Source organism: Bos grunniens, chromosome 1 (genome assembly GCF_055505025.1).
Source record: "Bos grunniens cultivar Pamir isolate PY7600 chromosome 1, Bosgru_T2T1.0, whole genome shotgun sequence".
Classification (NCBI taxonomy): Eukaryota; Metazoa; Chordata; class Mammalia; order Artiodactyla; family Bovidae; genus Bos; species Bos grunniens.
This window is the reverse complement of record NC_141165.1, coordinates 123461599-123478941: the sequence shown is the minus strand read 5'-3', so window position 1 is coordinate 123478941 and position 17343 is coordinate 123461599. Positions and strand designations below refer to the sequence as shown.

Genomic DNA, 17343 nt, shown 5'->3' with positions numbered 1-17343 from the left:
TGAGTGTTTTGAGAAAACATTTTAGTACTGTGACACTGAACTGCCAATATGGATAAATAAGAGCCCAGGTTTTAAATGTTATGTGTATATGTGTTGTACGGTATAAATATACATAAGCATTGAGCCATGAAATCTTATGCTATCAATAATATTTGTTTAAAATTTTTATTGTGGAACAGTGCCATGATTTGCCTATACAAGAAGTAACTATTCACACATACACAGGCATCGACTTTTAAAACAGAACATAGTTTAGGTTATAGAAGACCTCCTGCATGTGTGCCTAAACAAATTCAGTGTGAGAATCTGTGAGAAACCTAGTAAGGGAAAGAGAGAGGAAGGGAGGGAGGGAGGGAGGGAGGGGCTGACTCAGGAAGATTCAGTGTTGAAATTGTGTGTTTAAATGAGATCAATTAGGTTAATGAGTAAAAATAAGAAACCCATTATGTACTTTTAATAGCCAAAAAGCTCCTGGATTCATTTCCATAATAATGTAAGGAGTTAAATGGTCAAATTACAGTCCTGATCTTTACCTTCTTGAGGCTTTTATTTCCATTCTAGTTAACATGCAAATAAATAATACAATTAATCCTTTTTCTTTTTAACATGTTATATTAAAAATTTGTATTTCTAAAGAGTTTCCTTTCTTATTTTGGTCTTTTAGAGAGAATTACTTTGTTCCTAGAGGAGCTGAAGTCTTGACTGTATATATCTACTATTTTCTGGGACCATCTCTTGTACTTGATCAGTTCTACTTTGATTCTACTTGTTTAAATAAAATAGAATAAAAAATAAAACTCTGTTTATAGTAGGAGAGATTGAATACAGATGAGCTTGGAAGCTTTGATTATTTTTTGTTTGTAACTTTATTTCTGAGGAGAGCATGGCAACCTACTCCGGTATTCTTGTCTGCAAAAGACCATGGACAGAGGAACCTGGTGGGCTACAGTTCATGGGGTTGTAAAGAGTCAGACATGACTGAAGTGACTTAGCATGCATGCAGCATGAACTCAACTTCATTTCCACCGTAGATATACATGACACAGAATAGAAATGTTTTCAAATGTAGGCAGAGATTCTTCATTAAGTGTACACTTTGGCCTTTGTCCTTTTTCATTTGCAAAGTAGTTAATTCCCACCAACTCAATCCTTCCTACACAAACCTATATATACCTTTAACCCAGAACTGTTTAAGTTGTTCCATGTTAGTTGTATCAATTATGCTTCCACTACATTTCTATTTATTATAGAGAGTGCTTGATTAAATGTTTCAGGCTATATAAGTTCATTAGACATAAAGGTGAATGTTACAAGTTGCATTTTAAAGTAACATCTCTCACTCATCTGGCATCTTAATCTGTAAAATGTTGGTTTTCTAATTATCTTATCTACCACAAATTTTCTATAGTACAGAAGCACAGCTATAAATGGAGAACTGTCAAAGGTGAAATGAAAATTATCTTTAGGTTAAATTTTCCACATAAAGTAAAGTTATTTTGATTAACAAAATGCCAATTTATGCATGAAGCTGCTTTGGAAGTATGTTTAATAGAGCCCAAAATATTTCACAAAGCTCATAAAACATGTACATGCTAGAATCATGAAACGATCTATGTGTGTGTATGTGTGTCACTCAGAAAAAATACATTTAATTATATTATTAAAATTGGCCTAATGTACAACCCCTATTTTTCAACTTTTTCAGGGAAAATGCATTCATTTAGTATATCACCTATAGTAATGTATTACCGGCATATGCTGGTCATGAGTTAATTTTTTATATATGTAATGGGAATGTTTTATTTAGTTCCTGCAATACCAAAATGTTAAAAGTAATTGGATCACCAGATATTTTAAGTGATCTAAGTGCAGAAATTCAAAGTGTTACTGTAAAATTTATATTATTAATAGAATTAACATTTCTTATGTTATTAAAGCCCAGTGAAGAAGAATGTATATATTTGTGAGTAGAGATTCCATAATTTAAAAACATAACAAATTCATAGGTCAAAATAATATAGTCTGAAGTGGTCTTTCATGGATCAAGCTTATCATAAAGTAGGTATGTATAAAACTTTTTATAAGTTTTAACATTATTTTAAGCATACAAATTAATTTCATAAAAATATGTCAAAAAGGGTCCCCAAATGATATGATCCAGGTATAGTATAGATGTTGGTGTATCTTTTGAAGATAACTTTAAGCCATTTTAATAGAGAATAAAAATTGGACAATAAAATGAGACAAATGATTTGGGCAAGTAAAACCTAATATTGAGAAAATAAATATAAATCATTACTACCTTGTATTTTAAACTTTCAATTTAATAATTAATTCCATTTTATCAAACTCTTTTCCTTTACCTTTTTCTTTTTTTATTAATTGTGGTTGATTTGGGTTTCCCTGGTGGCTCAGATGGTAAAGAATTCACCTGCGCTGTGAGTTTGATCCCTGGGTTGGGAAGATCCCCTGGAGAAGGGCATGGTGACCCACTCCAGTATTCTTGCCTGGAGAATCCCCATGGACAGAGGATCCGGCAGGCTACAATCCATGGGGTGGCAAAGAGTTGTAGACATGACTGAGCAACTAAGCATAGCATGGTTGATTTATCATGTTGTGTTCGTTTCTGTTGTACAGCAAAATGATTCAGTTATACATATATACATATATATATTCTTTTCCATATTTTTTATTAGGATTTATATAGGATATTGAATATAGTTCTCTGTGCTGTACAATAGGTTCTCATAGTTTATTCATTCTCTATATGATAGCTTGCATCTGGTAATTCCAGACTCCCTATTCATCCCTTCCTTAGCCCCCATTCCCTTGGCAACCACATATCTGTTCTCTATGTCTGTGTCTGTTTCTGTTTTGCAGATAAGTTCATTTGTGTTGTATTTTAGATCCACACATAAGTGTTATCAACTGGGAGATTGGGATTGACATATATACACTGTTGTGTGTAAAATAGATTATCTAGTGGGAAGCTGCTGTACCGCACAGGGAGCTCAAGTCAGTGCTCTGTGATGACCTAGATAGACGGGATGGGGGAGTGGGGGTGGGGTCCACTAGAGAGGGGATGCATGTATACATATAGCCAATTCACTTCATTTTAAAGCAGAAACACAACATTGCAAAGCAATTATTCATTGAAAAAATAGATATGTCTATTTTTAAAAGATAAAGGCTTATTTTTTTTAAGAGACTGCCTATTCAAGGTCCCAGTACTTTCAGATTATGCTAGCCCTATTTTCTGAATGAACTACAATACACACAGAGATATTTCTTAGAGAAAAACATACAGTTAGAAAATAGTATAATCTATTGATATATTCAGCTTTATTGTATTAGCTGTTAATATATCAACAGAGATGGTTTTCACTCTCTGGGTTCACAGACTTTTTTTTTTTTTCTTTTAAATCAATAGGCTTTATTCTTTAAAGCGGATTTTGTTTAACAGAAAGATTGATTGAAAAGCAAAGTTCTCATATACACTGGTATCCCACCTCCTCACAGTTTCTCCTATTATTAACATTTTGCATTATTATAGTACAATTTTTACAGCTGATGAACTAATATTAATATATTATTATTAACTAAAATTTATAATTTACTTTATTGTTCATTCTTTATGTTGTATTGTTCTTGACCAATGTATAATGCCATGTCGCCATATTTACAATATCATAGAAAATAATTTCACTGTCCTTAAAACCCTGTGCTTTACTTCTTGATTGCTCTTTTGCTCCCCCAGATTCCCTGATAATCATTGATATTTTAATTGACAGTGGTTTTGCTTTTTTCTAGGATTTAACTTAGTTGGAATTATATAGGATATAACTTTTTCAGACTGTCCTCTTTCATTTAGCAATATGCATTTAAGATTCCAATATATCTTCTTGTGACTTGATAGCACATTTCTTCTTACTGCTGAATAATATTTCACTGTCTGTATGCACTAGTGTTTCTTTATCCATTTGCCTACTAAAGGATATCTTGAAAAAGTGAAAGTGAAGTCGTTCAGTCATGTCTGACTCTTTGTGACCCCATGGAGTGTAGCCTATCAGGTTTCTTTGTCCATGGGATTTTCCAGGCAAGGATACTGGAGTGGATTGCTATTTCCTTCTCCAGGAGATCTTCCCAACCCAGGGATCGGTTACTTCTAATTTCTGGCAATTATGAAAATAACTACTACATATATTCATAAGTAACATAAACATAAATTTTCAATCCCTTTGAGTAAAGTTATTTGAATTTTATTTAAAACACATTTTAGTGAAAGAGAAATAAATTAAGTGAATATAAAAAGTAATACGTTTACCTTGTACTACATACATGATATTATGGGAAGGCGTGCTTAGTTTTCAGGAAGCTGCAAACTACTACCTAAAGTAGTTGAACCATTTTGCATCCCCATCAGCAGTGAATGAGAGTTCCTGTTACTCTAACTATTCATCAGCATTTGGTGGTGTCACTCTTTTGGATTTTGTCCCCTCTGTATAGTGTGTGGGTTTCCCAGATGATTCTGTGGGTGAAAGAATCCACCTGAAATGCAGGAGATATCAGTTCAATTTCTGGGTCAGGAAGATCCCTTGGAGGAGGGCACAGCAACCCAGTCCAGTATTCTTGCCTGAAGAATCCCATGGACATGAGGAGACATGCAGGCTAGAGTCCATAGGGTCCCAAAGAGTTAAACACTACTGACTAGACTGAGCACACACACACAGGCAAATTATGTGTAGTGGTATCTCATTGTTGTTTAAATTTGCAATTCCATAATGACATTGGATGCTGAGCACCTTTTCTTATGCTTATTTTCCTTTTGTGTATATATTTGTTGAGGTGTCTGCTTAGATCTTTGATGATTTTTTGTTTTTTAATTGGGTTGTTTTGTCTTTCTTTTTGTTGAGTTTTAAGAGTTTTTTGTACATCTTGGAAAGCAGTCATGTGTCACATCTTTTCAAAAAATCATTGTTAAAAATAGAAAATCCTTTCCACTGGATCAATATCTTTACTTTGATTCAAATACTGAATCACTCAAATAAAATAGGGGGTATCTTTACTTCTCAAGTTCACAACAATTTAAAATTTTTTGAATAATAATTTAAAAGCTAATCTTTTGTCCATTAATCTGTCTCTTGAAAGTAATTGTGCTTCTTTATAAATGAGACCTGGTAGCTCAGCTGGTAAAAATCCACCTGCAATTCAGGAGACCCTGGTTCAATTCCTGGGTTGGCAAGATCCCCTGGAGAAGGGATAGGCCACCCACTCTGGTATTCTTGGGCTTCCCTTGTAGCTCAGATGGTAAAGAATCTGCCTGCAATGCTGGAGTTCTGGGTTCAATGCCTGGGTTGGGAAGATTCCCTGGAGGAGGGCAAGGCAATCAATTCCAGTATTCTCGCCTGGAGAATCCCCATGGACAGAGGAGCCTGGCAGGCTACAATCCATGGGGTTGCAAAGAGTGGGACACAACTGAGCAACTATGCACACACACATAAACCTAGAATCTTTCAGATAAGTAAAATAAGTAATACTTTAAAAATGTGTGCTTTAAAACGTCTTTAATTTTAAAGACGTATGCTAAGTATAATATTTTTTTCCTATAAAAAAAAAGCTTAGGGAGGAAACATTACCCTTTAAAGTATCTGCATATTTTGCTTGTCAATAACTCCTGAAAAATAATTTGTAGATGAATGACTCTATCCCTATATTTTATATACCCGTGCAAAACTTCCTCACTTGATTGCATTTTGAAAGAAGTAAGAAATAACTCATTCATATATTCATCTAACCTTTAAAGAACTCTTCCAACGTAGCAAGCATTTTATTAGGATCTGACAACACACAATTGACTAGGTTAAGGTCTTAGATTTTGATGTGCAAAATGTGATGAATGAAGAAGACATGTGAAAAAATACATATTTTACTAAGTACAGTGTTTTATAATAGCAGTATGTATCCTGAAATAATTTAAATCTAATTATTTACTATTCCCTATCATTCATCTGTATGTATATATAGTAACATATGATAAACATTACATATTATATGCAATAAATATTATATTTCTATATGCATAAATTTACGGTTAATAAATATGATATTGTTAGAGCTGGCTTAGTTCGATGGTTCAAAGACATCTTAAAAACATGGAAATTTTTACTTTGCAAAATCTGAGTTTAACATATAGTATAAAGCAAGTGTGAATTAATAATGGTAATAATAATACACTTCTACTAACTCCCTATTTTTTTAGTGTTTAATTGGTACAGTACAATACATTATATCAGTAATTTAAAAACAGAACATCATCCACATCCACAAAGTACTGAAGAAAACGATAAAATATGTGCGTTTTGTGAAGAAGTGGAGCAGGATGAAATGCAGCTCACATTGTACCTAGACTGGAAAATAGATTATTTCCAAAGCAAGCATGGAATTACTGTACAAGTAAACTTTGTTTAAAATATATTCTCTATCTTTTTGAAATGAAAAAGTACAACCAAGAAGAAAATCTACAAATAACCTAAATATGCTGCTGCTGCTAAGTCGCTACAGTCGTGTCCGACTCTGTGCGACCCCATAGACGGCAGCCCACCAGGCTCCCCCATCCCTGGGGTTCTCCAGGCAAGAACACTGGAGTGGGTTGCCATTTCCTTCTCCAATTCGTGAAAGTGAAAAGTGAAAGTTAAGTCGCTCAGTCGTGTCCGACTCTTCGCGACCCCATGGACTGCAGCCTACCAGGCTCCTCTGTCCATGGGATTTTCCAGGCAAGAGTACTGGAGTGGGGTGCCATTGCCTTATCTGAACCTAAATATGGACAGGGGCAAAAAAAAAAAAATTCCTTTTTTTTCTTGGCCACACCATGCAGCATGTGGTATTTTATTTCCTGTGACCAGGGATAAACACATGTGCCCTACAGTGGAAGCATGTAGTCCTAACCATTGGATCACCAGGAAAATCACTGTAATTATACTAACTTGGCAAAGACATGCATTGAAAGGCTTGGACTACTAGTCATATCTGGATTAAAAAAGATAATGGCATAATATATGCATAAATTTGAATACTGTTTTAGAATATTACTATCTATTGTACATTGTGCTGTTACTGAAAATTTCCCATTTAATATATAAATACAGAAAAATATATTTACATTGCGGTTGTAATTATTAAATATTTTGAATAAATCCTGGAAACATGATCCTTAAAATTAAATCAGTTTTTGAGATGACTACAGTTTTTTTTGGTCTTTTTTGTTGGCTAACAGATTTCTGAGTAAGAATAGGAATTCTATACTAATTTAAAGATATTTCTAGAATGCTACTGATAATTTGCCAACAGTATTTAATCAGCTTCTTATGGACACAATAAAGTGAGCAATGAAAATATAATAGGAATTGTAATGATAGAGATATTTGTTATTAACTAAAAATCTCATTAAAGCCCAAGTGATTTTATGTCTTTAAAAAAGAATATTTAAGAGTCAGGTTTGGGATAGTAATCACATTATTGTAGTTTTGGTGTGGTAAAATGTAATTTTGAGTACATAGAAAACCTGGTACATTTAAACTGAAATACTGACATTTCATGAAATTATAAACTAGAATTTTGACTAATTCTATAAGAAAAAACTCTTCATAATTGAGTTCTTCCCTTGTCAAAGTCAGATGAGGAGAGAAAATTCGTTTACTTATGTGGTATATACATTAAAAACAAATTGTCATTTGTATAATCATGGAAAGTTGTTATCTAATATTATCTAATGTAGAAAATTAATACCAGGAAAATAATCAGCAGTAGCATATTTAATTAAATTAAATATGTGCTAAGAATAAAAACCAATCTAAGTTTTGTGACATGAACATTTAAGATTAATTCTACACACAAATGCAGACCTCAATAACATTTCAATTAATCACTTTGTTAATATTTTAAACAATGTATTAAAGTGATAAGGAAATAAATTTAATGCGTTTCTTCATTTAATAATTTATTTGTTAAGCACAGATTCTGTATAAAGCACTATGCTAGACACTGAGGATACAGCAATGCCTTTTAAAAATTGCACATGGGTGAAACAGAGAAAATGCAACAGAGATATCTGACCTAATATAAGGCTAATAAATGTTTGTCCACAGAAATGATGTTTGGGTTAAGGTTTAAAAGAGTTCAAAAGGCAAACAGTCCTCCCCAAATGAAGCATTTCATACAATTTATATAAAGTTAAGATGAAACATGTTCATTGAAGTACATGGAAGAAAATATAATTACTGGAATTCAAAGAATGAATTAGGTGTTACAAGGTATGAGAGTAAAGACCTGTGTAGATTAGGAGAGGACTTAAAGGTCATGCTGATTATTTTACTGTTAATCTTAAGACTGAAGACTTAACACAAAAATTGATATCATCAGGTATATGTTTGAGAAAACAATTTTGTCTAGTTCCAGAAGTACGATTTAGAGGTATAAAAAGTTGAGACAGGAGGAGACCATTCACTGATATCGTAGACTAGATGAAAGAAAGATTGTGGAGCTATAAAAATTAAATGAGTAAATTTCAAAATTAATTCAGAGATAGGTTAACCAGACAATGGGGTCCCAAAGAGTAAGACATGACTGAGTGCCTAAGCACAGCACAGCACATTATACGACTTGATTTTGCTAACTTAGAGATTATTTAGTGATCTTCCTAAAAGTTTCATAAAAATACTTGCTAAACATATTATCTGCTTTTACATTTGCCTATAATTCAAATTCCGTATTTTGGATCTAGCAGGAATGTTGAACCATGCTTCAGGGGACTGTTCAGTTCAGTTCAGTTGCTCAGTCATGTCTGACTCTTTGCAACCCCATGAATCCCAGTACGCCAGGCCTCCCTGTCCATCACCAACTCCAGGAGTTCACTCAAACTCACGTCCATCGAGTCAGTGATGCCATCCAGCCATCTTGTCCTCTGTCGTCCCCTTTTCCTCCTGCCCTCAATCCCTCCCAGCATCAGTCTTTTCCAATGAGTCAACTCTTCCCATGAGGTGGCCAAAGTACTGGAGTTTCAGCTTTAGCATCATTCCTTCCAAAGAAATCCCAGGGCTGATCCCTTTTAGAATGGACTGATTGGATCTTCTTGCAGTCCCAGGGACTCGCAAGAGTCTTCTCCAACACCACAGTGCAAAAGCATTAATTCTTTGGCCCTCAGCTTTCTTCACAGTCCAACTCTCACATCCATACATGACTACTGGAAAAACCATAGCCTTGTCTAGACAGACCTTTGTTGGCAAAGTAGTGTCTCTGCTTTTGAATATGCTGTCTAGGTTGGTCATAACTTTCCTTCCAAGGAGTAAGGGTCTTTTAATGCCATGGCTGTAATCACCATCTGCAGGGATTTTGGAACCCCAAAAAATAAAATCTGATACTGTTTCCACTGTTTCCCCATCTATTTCCCATGAAGTGATAGGACCGGATGCCATGATCTTAGTTTTCTGAATGTTGAGCTTTAAGCCAACTTTTTCACTCTCCTCTCTCACTTTCATCAAGAGGCTTTTGAGTTCCTCTTCACTTTCTGCCATAAGGGTGGTGTCATCTGCATATCTGAGGTTATTGATATTTCTCCCAACAGTCTTGATTCCAGCTTGTGTTTCTTCCAGCCCAGCATTTCTCATGATGTACTCTGCATATAAGTTAAATAAGCAGGGTGACAATATACAGCCTTGACGTACTTCTTTTCCTATTCGGAACCAGTCTGTTCCATGTCCAGTTCTAAGTGTTGCTTCCTGACCTGCGTATAGGTTTCTCAAGAGGCAGGTCAGGTGGTCTGGTATTCCCATCTCTTTCAGAATTTCCGCAGTTTATTGTGTGTATGTTGTACAAATTCTCACCTCTAATAAACTGTGCTGTGCTTAGTCATGTCCGAATCTTTGCGACTGCATGGACTGTAGTCCGCCAGGCTCCTCTGTCCATGGGGATTCTCCAGACAAGAATACTAGAGTAGGTTGCCTTGCCCTCCTCCAGGGGATCTTCCCAAATCAGGCATTGAACTGAGGTCTCCCACATTGCAGGTGGATTCTTTACCATCTGAGCCACCAAGGAAGCCCCAGAATACTGGTTGGGTAGCTTCTCCAGGGGGTCTTCCCAACCCAGAAATTGACCCAGGGTCTCCTGCATTGCAGGAAGATTCTTTGCCAGCTGAGCTACCGGAGAAGTGCCTCTGATAAACTACTTAGAATTAAGAGAAATGAAATTGTATTCTGTTTTCCTCTTTTCTAGCAGCTCCTTGCTACTATGTATTTTACCTCACAGAGGAAGATGCTGGGGGGACACTCATATCCTTTTGATACACACCATTCTGGTGCACTGAGTAGACCAGGGGTGCCAGGAAAATAACACCCCCAGAAATCCTCAAGCAATCTCTAATGAGTATTGGTCAATATTCCCTAAATACTCCTCTCCATTATCCATCAAGTGGAATGACTTTGCAGAATGCCCAAATCTGTCTGAGTTCCACAGCAGGACTGAATGCCAAGTGCCTATGGTGTAGTCGGCTCAATAATACATGCTTGATCTACTTCCTTCTATTCTTGTCTTTCCAATCCTCCTGAGGTCACTCCTCATAAAAGAAATATCTCAGGGTATGTTTATAAGGATTTTATATTTGTCAGGATTCTACAGAGAAACAGTACACATTCTGAGAGGTGTAGGCTGAATTGGTGATTTAGAGACCCAGAAGAGCTGATGACTTAGTTCTGATTTTGGGTGGCCTTGGCATGCAGTGGCTTGAAGAAGGGCTTCAGTTCCCAGCCAGGTATTGAGGTTGGGTCACAATGATAAGAGCACAGAACCCTAGCCAATAGACTAGTAGTCAGTGATAAGGCCCTGACCCTTTGACTTAGCAGAAAAAATAATTTCCAAGAAGAGGAAAAGTAGTGAAATAAGTGAAATATTTATTAGGAGGAAAAAGAGTACAGCTGTGTGGATAGACACATGGTGGACTCAGAGAGACAGTTGTGCCCTCATGGTGGTTTCAGTCACTTTATGGGGCCTTTTTTTCCGGGTTTCCTTTTCCAGTCATTTTGATTTGCCTGGTTGTGAGTCTGCATTTGGTGTATCTTAGGAACCTCCCATTTATGGATGCTCCTCTCTTAGCCAAGATGGATTGTAATGAAGAGGCTTATGGGTAGTTGACATCGCTATGAGGTGATACCTCCTCCCTTTTTGACCTCCAAGGAGCTTTTCTGCACTTGTATAGTCATGGAGGTCACCTTGGCTTTGAGAATGAGAAATATATGGTCTTTTTTCTCCTACTTAGGCAGGGCCCAGCCTCCTCCATCATCCTGCGTTTATAGAGTTTCTGCTATTATGGATTTCTGTCCACAAGGGAGAAACTGTTCTGCCTGGATCCCACCTATCTCCTGCCTCAATTCCAGTGTGAGTCCAAAGGTCTAGAGAAACCAGAAGAGATGATGCTATAGTTCTAGTCTGAGAGTCAGTAGGCTCAAGTCCCAGGAAGAGCAGCTATTTCCTTGATCTGCAGAAAGAAAAAGACTGATGTGCAAGCTCAAATGCTGTCAGGAAGAATTCTCTCCTATTTGTGGGAGGGTCAGCCTTAAACCTCATCATTTAAAGAAATAAGATAATGGCATCCAGTTCCATCACTTCATGGCAAATAGATGGGGAAGCAATGGAAACAGTGAAAGACTTTATTTTCTTGGGCTCCAAAATCACTGTAGTTAGTGACTGTAGCCAGGAATTTAAAAGATGCTTGCTCCTTGGAAGAAAAGCTATTACCAACCTAGACAGCATATTCAAAAGCAGAGATATTACTGTGCTGACAAAGGTCTATCTAGTAAAAGCTATGGTTTTCCTATCAGTCATGTACAGATGTGAGAGTTGGACCATAAAGAAGGCTGAGCACTGAAGAATTGATGCTTTTGAATTGTGGTGCTAGAGAAGACTGTTGAGAGTCTCTTGGAATGTAAGGAGATCAAACCAGTTAATCCTAAAGGAATCAATCATGAATATTCATTGGAAGGACTGATGCTAAAGTTGAAACTCCAGTACTTTTGCCACCAAAGTATGTGGTGGCCAAATACTTTGTGAAGAGCTGACTCATTGGAAAAGACCTTGATTCTGGAAAAGACTGAGAGCAAGAGGAGAAGCAGGCAACAGAGGATGAGATATTTGGGTGGCATCATGGACTCAATCCAGTGGATGTAACTTTTAGCAAACTCTGGGAGATAGTGGAGGACAGGAAAGCCTGATGTGGTGCAGTCCATGGGGGTCACAAAGTGCCAGACCTAACTAAGCGACTGAACAACAATAGACTCTTTGTTCTATTCAGGCCTTAATTTCATCAGATAAACTTCACCCATATTATGGAGAGAAATCTGCTTTACTCAGTCTACTGATTGAAATGTTAATTGCTTCCCAAAACACTTAGTAGAACACTCAGAATAATGAATGTTTGGTCAAATATCTGGATACACCATGGGACAGTCAAGTAGATATGTAAAATTAATCATCACAGATACACACAGAGGTACACTTTGCCAACAAAGGTCTTTTAGTCAAAGCTATGGTTTTTCTAGTAGTCATGTATTGATTTGAATGTTGACAATAAAGAAGGCTGAGCACCAAAGAAGTTATGTTTTTGTACTGTGGTGTTGGAGAAGACTCTTGAGAGTCCCCTGGACTGCAAGAAAATCAAATCTATTAATCCTAAAGGAAATCAATCCTGAATATTTTTGGAAGGATTGATGATGAAGCTGAAGCTCCAGTATTTTGGCCACCTGATGTGAAGAGTTGACTCATTAGAAAAGACCCCGATGCTGGGAAGGATTCAAGGCAGAAGGAAAAGGAGAAGGGGAAAACAGAGGATGAGATCAAATCAATTCAGTCACTCAGTCATGTCCGACTCTTTGTGATCCCATGCGCTGCAGAACGCCAGGCTTCCCTGTCCATCACCAACTCCCAGAGCTTACTCAAACTCATGTCCATCAAGTTGGTGATGCCATCCAACCATCTCATCCTCTGCTGTCCCTTTCTTCTCCTGCCTCCAATCTTTCACAGCATCAGGGTCTTTTCAAATGAATCAGCTCTTCGCATCAGGTGGCCAAAGTATTTGAGTTTCAGCTTCAGTGTCAATGCTTTCAATGAATGCTCAGGACTGATTTCCTTTAGGATGGACTGATTGGATCTCCTTGCAATCCAAGGGACTCTCAAGAGTCTTCTCCAACACCACAGTTCAAAGCATCAATTCTTCGGCGCTCAGCTTTCTTTATGGTCCAACTCTTGCATCCATACATGACCACTGGAAAAGCCATAGCCTTGACTAGATGGACCTTTGTCTGTAATGTCTCTGCTTTTTAGTATACTGTCCAGGTTGGTCATAGTTTTTCTTCCAAGAAGCAAGCATTTTTTAATTTCATGGCTGCAGTCACCATCTGCAGTGATTTTGGAACCCAAGAAAATAAAGTCTATCACTGTTTCCATTGTTTCTCCATTTATTTGCCAAGGAGTGATGGGACCAGATGCCATGTTCTTAGTTTTTTGAATGTTGAGTTTTAAGTCAGCTTTTTCACTCTCCTCTTTCACTTTCCTCTTTCTTTTTATAATTTCAGTTCGTTGTTCTCTAAGGGCAAATCTGAATAATACTTTCCCGAATAAGATAAATAACCTAAAAAGTACCCAATTGATTGATACTTATTTAATTGCCATCAAAGTCAGAGTATGGATATAACCTAAGGATAGTTCACAACTAAGGGAAGGGTGAGAATAGCTGTGACTCCACGGAGCATTCATAGCTTATTTTGTTTATTGTTGAGAATATGGAAACAAAAGGAGAGAGTTCCATGCTGACTGGGAGCCACACAAAGCTAGGGCCAGCAATGTCTCATAAAGGAATGAGCCTGATTGATTCCATAATGTAATTATGATGTAAAAACAGTGACTGATTGATTAAAGGACATTACATGACATAACTCAATGGGTATAAGTTTGAACAAGCTCTGAGAGTTGATGATGGACAGGGAAGGCTGGCATGCTGCAGTCCATGTGGTCACTAAGAGTCAGACACTACTGAGCGACTGAAATGACTGACATGACGTAAAAGTTATAAATATAAAGTCTCAAGGTATTTTTGTATCTTCTTCCACCAAGGATGATTTTATTGTTAAATGGAAATAACTTTCTAACAATTATGTTATAGCATATACAACAAAATTTTAATTTTTATTAATGTTTTAAATAAGTATTTCAGATAATTTACTAACTGTACTTTAAAGCAAACAGTGTGTGGTAAGGGCTGCATCACTGCATTTTCAAAAAGATTCTGCATAATTCTTGTGAGATAGTGGTCTCAAGTTCTTTTAGGGTTTCTTATTGTGAGTCCTTGGTACTCCTGCAACAATAAGAGTGTTGTTATTCAAATGCACATAAATGCATTCAGTCCATAATAATAGTATTCATAGCCATCTATAATAGTTGAAGAAACAATTGCATGAAATGCTTGGTATTCATCTGAACTATTTTGCAATTTCACTTTTAAATTCGGATTTCAGAAATAATACAGCAGTGGTCTTCATAAGATACTCAGATATTTTTGTAAGCTTTTCCTGGACAGGATGGTAGCTTCTTAAACTTCAAACCCTGTTTCACTAAGAGACCTTTTATAAATATATACAATTATAAGAAATGGCTTGAACATACACCCTGATGTACAGTTATTAAATATATAGCTTTACATGTGTTTAATGACCTTTCTTAATATTCCTTTTTTTTTTCTAGATACACCATCAGTTAAGATTATACCATCTACTCCTTTTCCACAAGAAGGACAGCCTTTAATTTTGACTTGTGAATCCAAAGGAAAACCACTGTAAGTGATATAATGAGCAATAATTTTTTTACTTTTTATTCTATCTTTCTTTGATTGCAGGCTTTAACTGCAGAAATCCACAATTTGTGTCTTTTTTTGCTGGGCAAAATGATCTCAGAAAAGAAAGCCCCCTGAACCATGTGTTCATTAAGTGTCTGTGGAAGATTGGTCTTGTATTTTATCATTTATTGAAATTTCTGGGAAGATTTCCAACTGAGATTTCTTTCTCCTTTTTTTCCCCACTATTTCAACTTGAAAGGAGTTTAGACTTCATCAATCACTGTTTTTACATCACCAGATTGATAGAAGTTACATATGCTGAACTTAATTCTCTCATGAAAAGCTCTGAAAATATTGAATCCTCAAAATATGTCCATGTTTTAGTTACATGGAAAATCATTTTCATAAGAGAAATCAAATCTACACTTTTAATGTAATCCCATGAGACATAATTTGTTGATGTGTTATAATTGGAGGTAATGTGAATGAAAGGGTCACAGACTGAACATTTTCAATTAAAAAGAGATTTCATTGTTGGAATAATGAGTTCTAACATCACTTTGACTCTAAAATTTTATGTTTGACATTCATGTTTATAAACAGTTAACTCTTGGAAATATATCAATAGAAAATATATTAATAGAAAATTCAAGTATGGAATATCAAATAAGGATTATTTCTTTGGAAAGTGCTTTGATCACTCTATGGTAACACTCTACTTGGAACTGAAAGTCATTTGTTTGATATTTTAAGATATTTCCATTGATTTGCATTTCTGTTTAAATTTTAATAGGAGTAATTTAATTGTTCTCTGTATATAACTATAGGCTTCCCAGGTGGTAAAGAATCCACCTGCCAATACAGGAGATGCTGGTTCCATCACTGATTCAGAAAGATCCCTTGGAGAAGGAAACGGCTAACCACTCCAGGGTTCTTGCCTGGGAAATCCCATGGGCAGAGAAGCCTAGCAGGCTACCGTCCATGAGCTCTCAAAGAGTCAGAAACAACTTAGCAACTAAACAACAATAAGAAACATATATAACTGTATGGGATAGTTTTTGTGAAAATCAAACTTATTTACTAAAAATTTGTTTCTAATAACATTTATATTTAAGTGTAGATTTCATAGTAACACATGTGGAACTTTTCTAAAGTAATTTTAATACAGAAGCCTGAAATTTCAGCTTCCTGTATTTTATTGTCTTATACTTTTTAACACACTATGTGAATTCATGCTTTTGTTGTCACAGAATTAATATTTTAGAACTGTTCTCTCTTCCAGTATTATTTTCTAAAGATTAAAAATATACTGACTTAAAGAGCATTTTGCAAACATCTATTTTTTCTTTCAAGAAACATTTAAGGCATTTTAGGCCTTGAAAGGGAGGAATTTTTTTCAAAGTAGCTTTACTCTCTATGTCATGTGCATTTCTCTTTCATAGTTCCTTCCACTGATAAGCTTAAATTGCTTATAGAAAATACTTTTCAACTAACAACTATTTCAACTAAAAGTCACATTTAGATAGCATACTATCTAAATGTGACTGCATTTCAGTATTACAGTTACAGTAGGGCTTTTAGCTATAAGTTCAGTACTTTAGGGGCTTCCCTCATAGCTCAGTTGGTGAAGAATCCGCCTGCAATGCAGGAGACCTGGGTTTGATCCCTGGGTTGTGATGATCCCCTGGAGAAGGGGAAGGTTACCCACTCCAGTATTCTGGCCTGGAGAATTCCATGGACTATAAGAGTTGGACTTGACTGTGACTTTCACTTAATCACTCAGTACTTTAACTAAGAAAGAAGTGTAATCAACTCTAGTCTGCTTTAGACATAATGAAATCCAATTTCTTTACTCCCAATTCTGTATTTCTCATACCAGAGCTTCTTTCCTAACTTTTCCTTCCATTTCCTCTCTTGTTCCTTTTGATTATTTTTTCCTGTCTCTCCCTCTTCCCTTCTCCCTGTCTCTCTCTTTTGCTTCTGTTTCTCCTGTAACCTCAGAGGTCAGCATTTGGAGATATGATAAAGAAACATGATCAAGATCAGGTCATATCAAAGGAATTTGACTTTTACCTTCTCTCCATAGTTCTGCCCCAAAGTACATATGTGTACATGTAGAATATGTGTACAACTTATGCAATTAAATGAGGTGAAGATGGGAAGTATAGTATATAGAATGCTTGGGAATTAATACATTCCAGCTCAAATAGCATCTAGTTACCTGTCAATGATTTTCTCTTTAATTCTATATCCACTTTCACTATCTTTTTTTTTCTTTTTGGTGAATACTTATGTTGTGATCTATGTAGTTAGCTACATAAGTAATCCATTTTCCTCAGCTCAGATATGGTTAAATAAAAGTGCCGTATTGTGGGTCTCTGTTTCAGTTACCTGGAAATAAGCTTGGATATGCAATAATCCTTTATACTGCAGATGAATGAAAAACAATAATCTCATATATTTATTTTATT

General features: G+C 35.9%; 1 protein-coding gene across 4 annotated transcripts in view; it reads left to right on the top strand.

Moving 5' to 3' along the window:
- The window catches only part of CADM2 (cell adhesion molecule 2), a 1267951-nt gene that overhangs the window by 1116222 nt on the left and 134386 nt on the right, over positions 1-17343 (top strand). For all 4 annotated transcript variants that reach the window (XM_086321892.1, XM_086321883.1, XM_086321874.1 and 1 more), the window contains one exon: positions 14782-14872. In XM_086321892.1, the coding sequence (XP_086178018.1) occupies positions 14782-14872 (91 nt within the window). The remainder of the gene's footprint in view (positions 1-14781; positions 14873-17343) is intronic.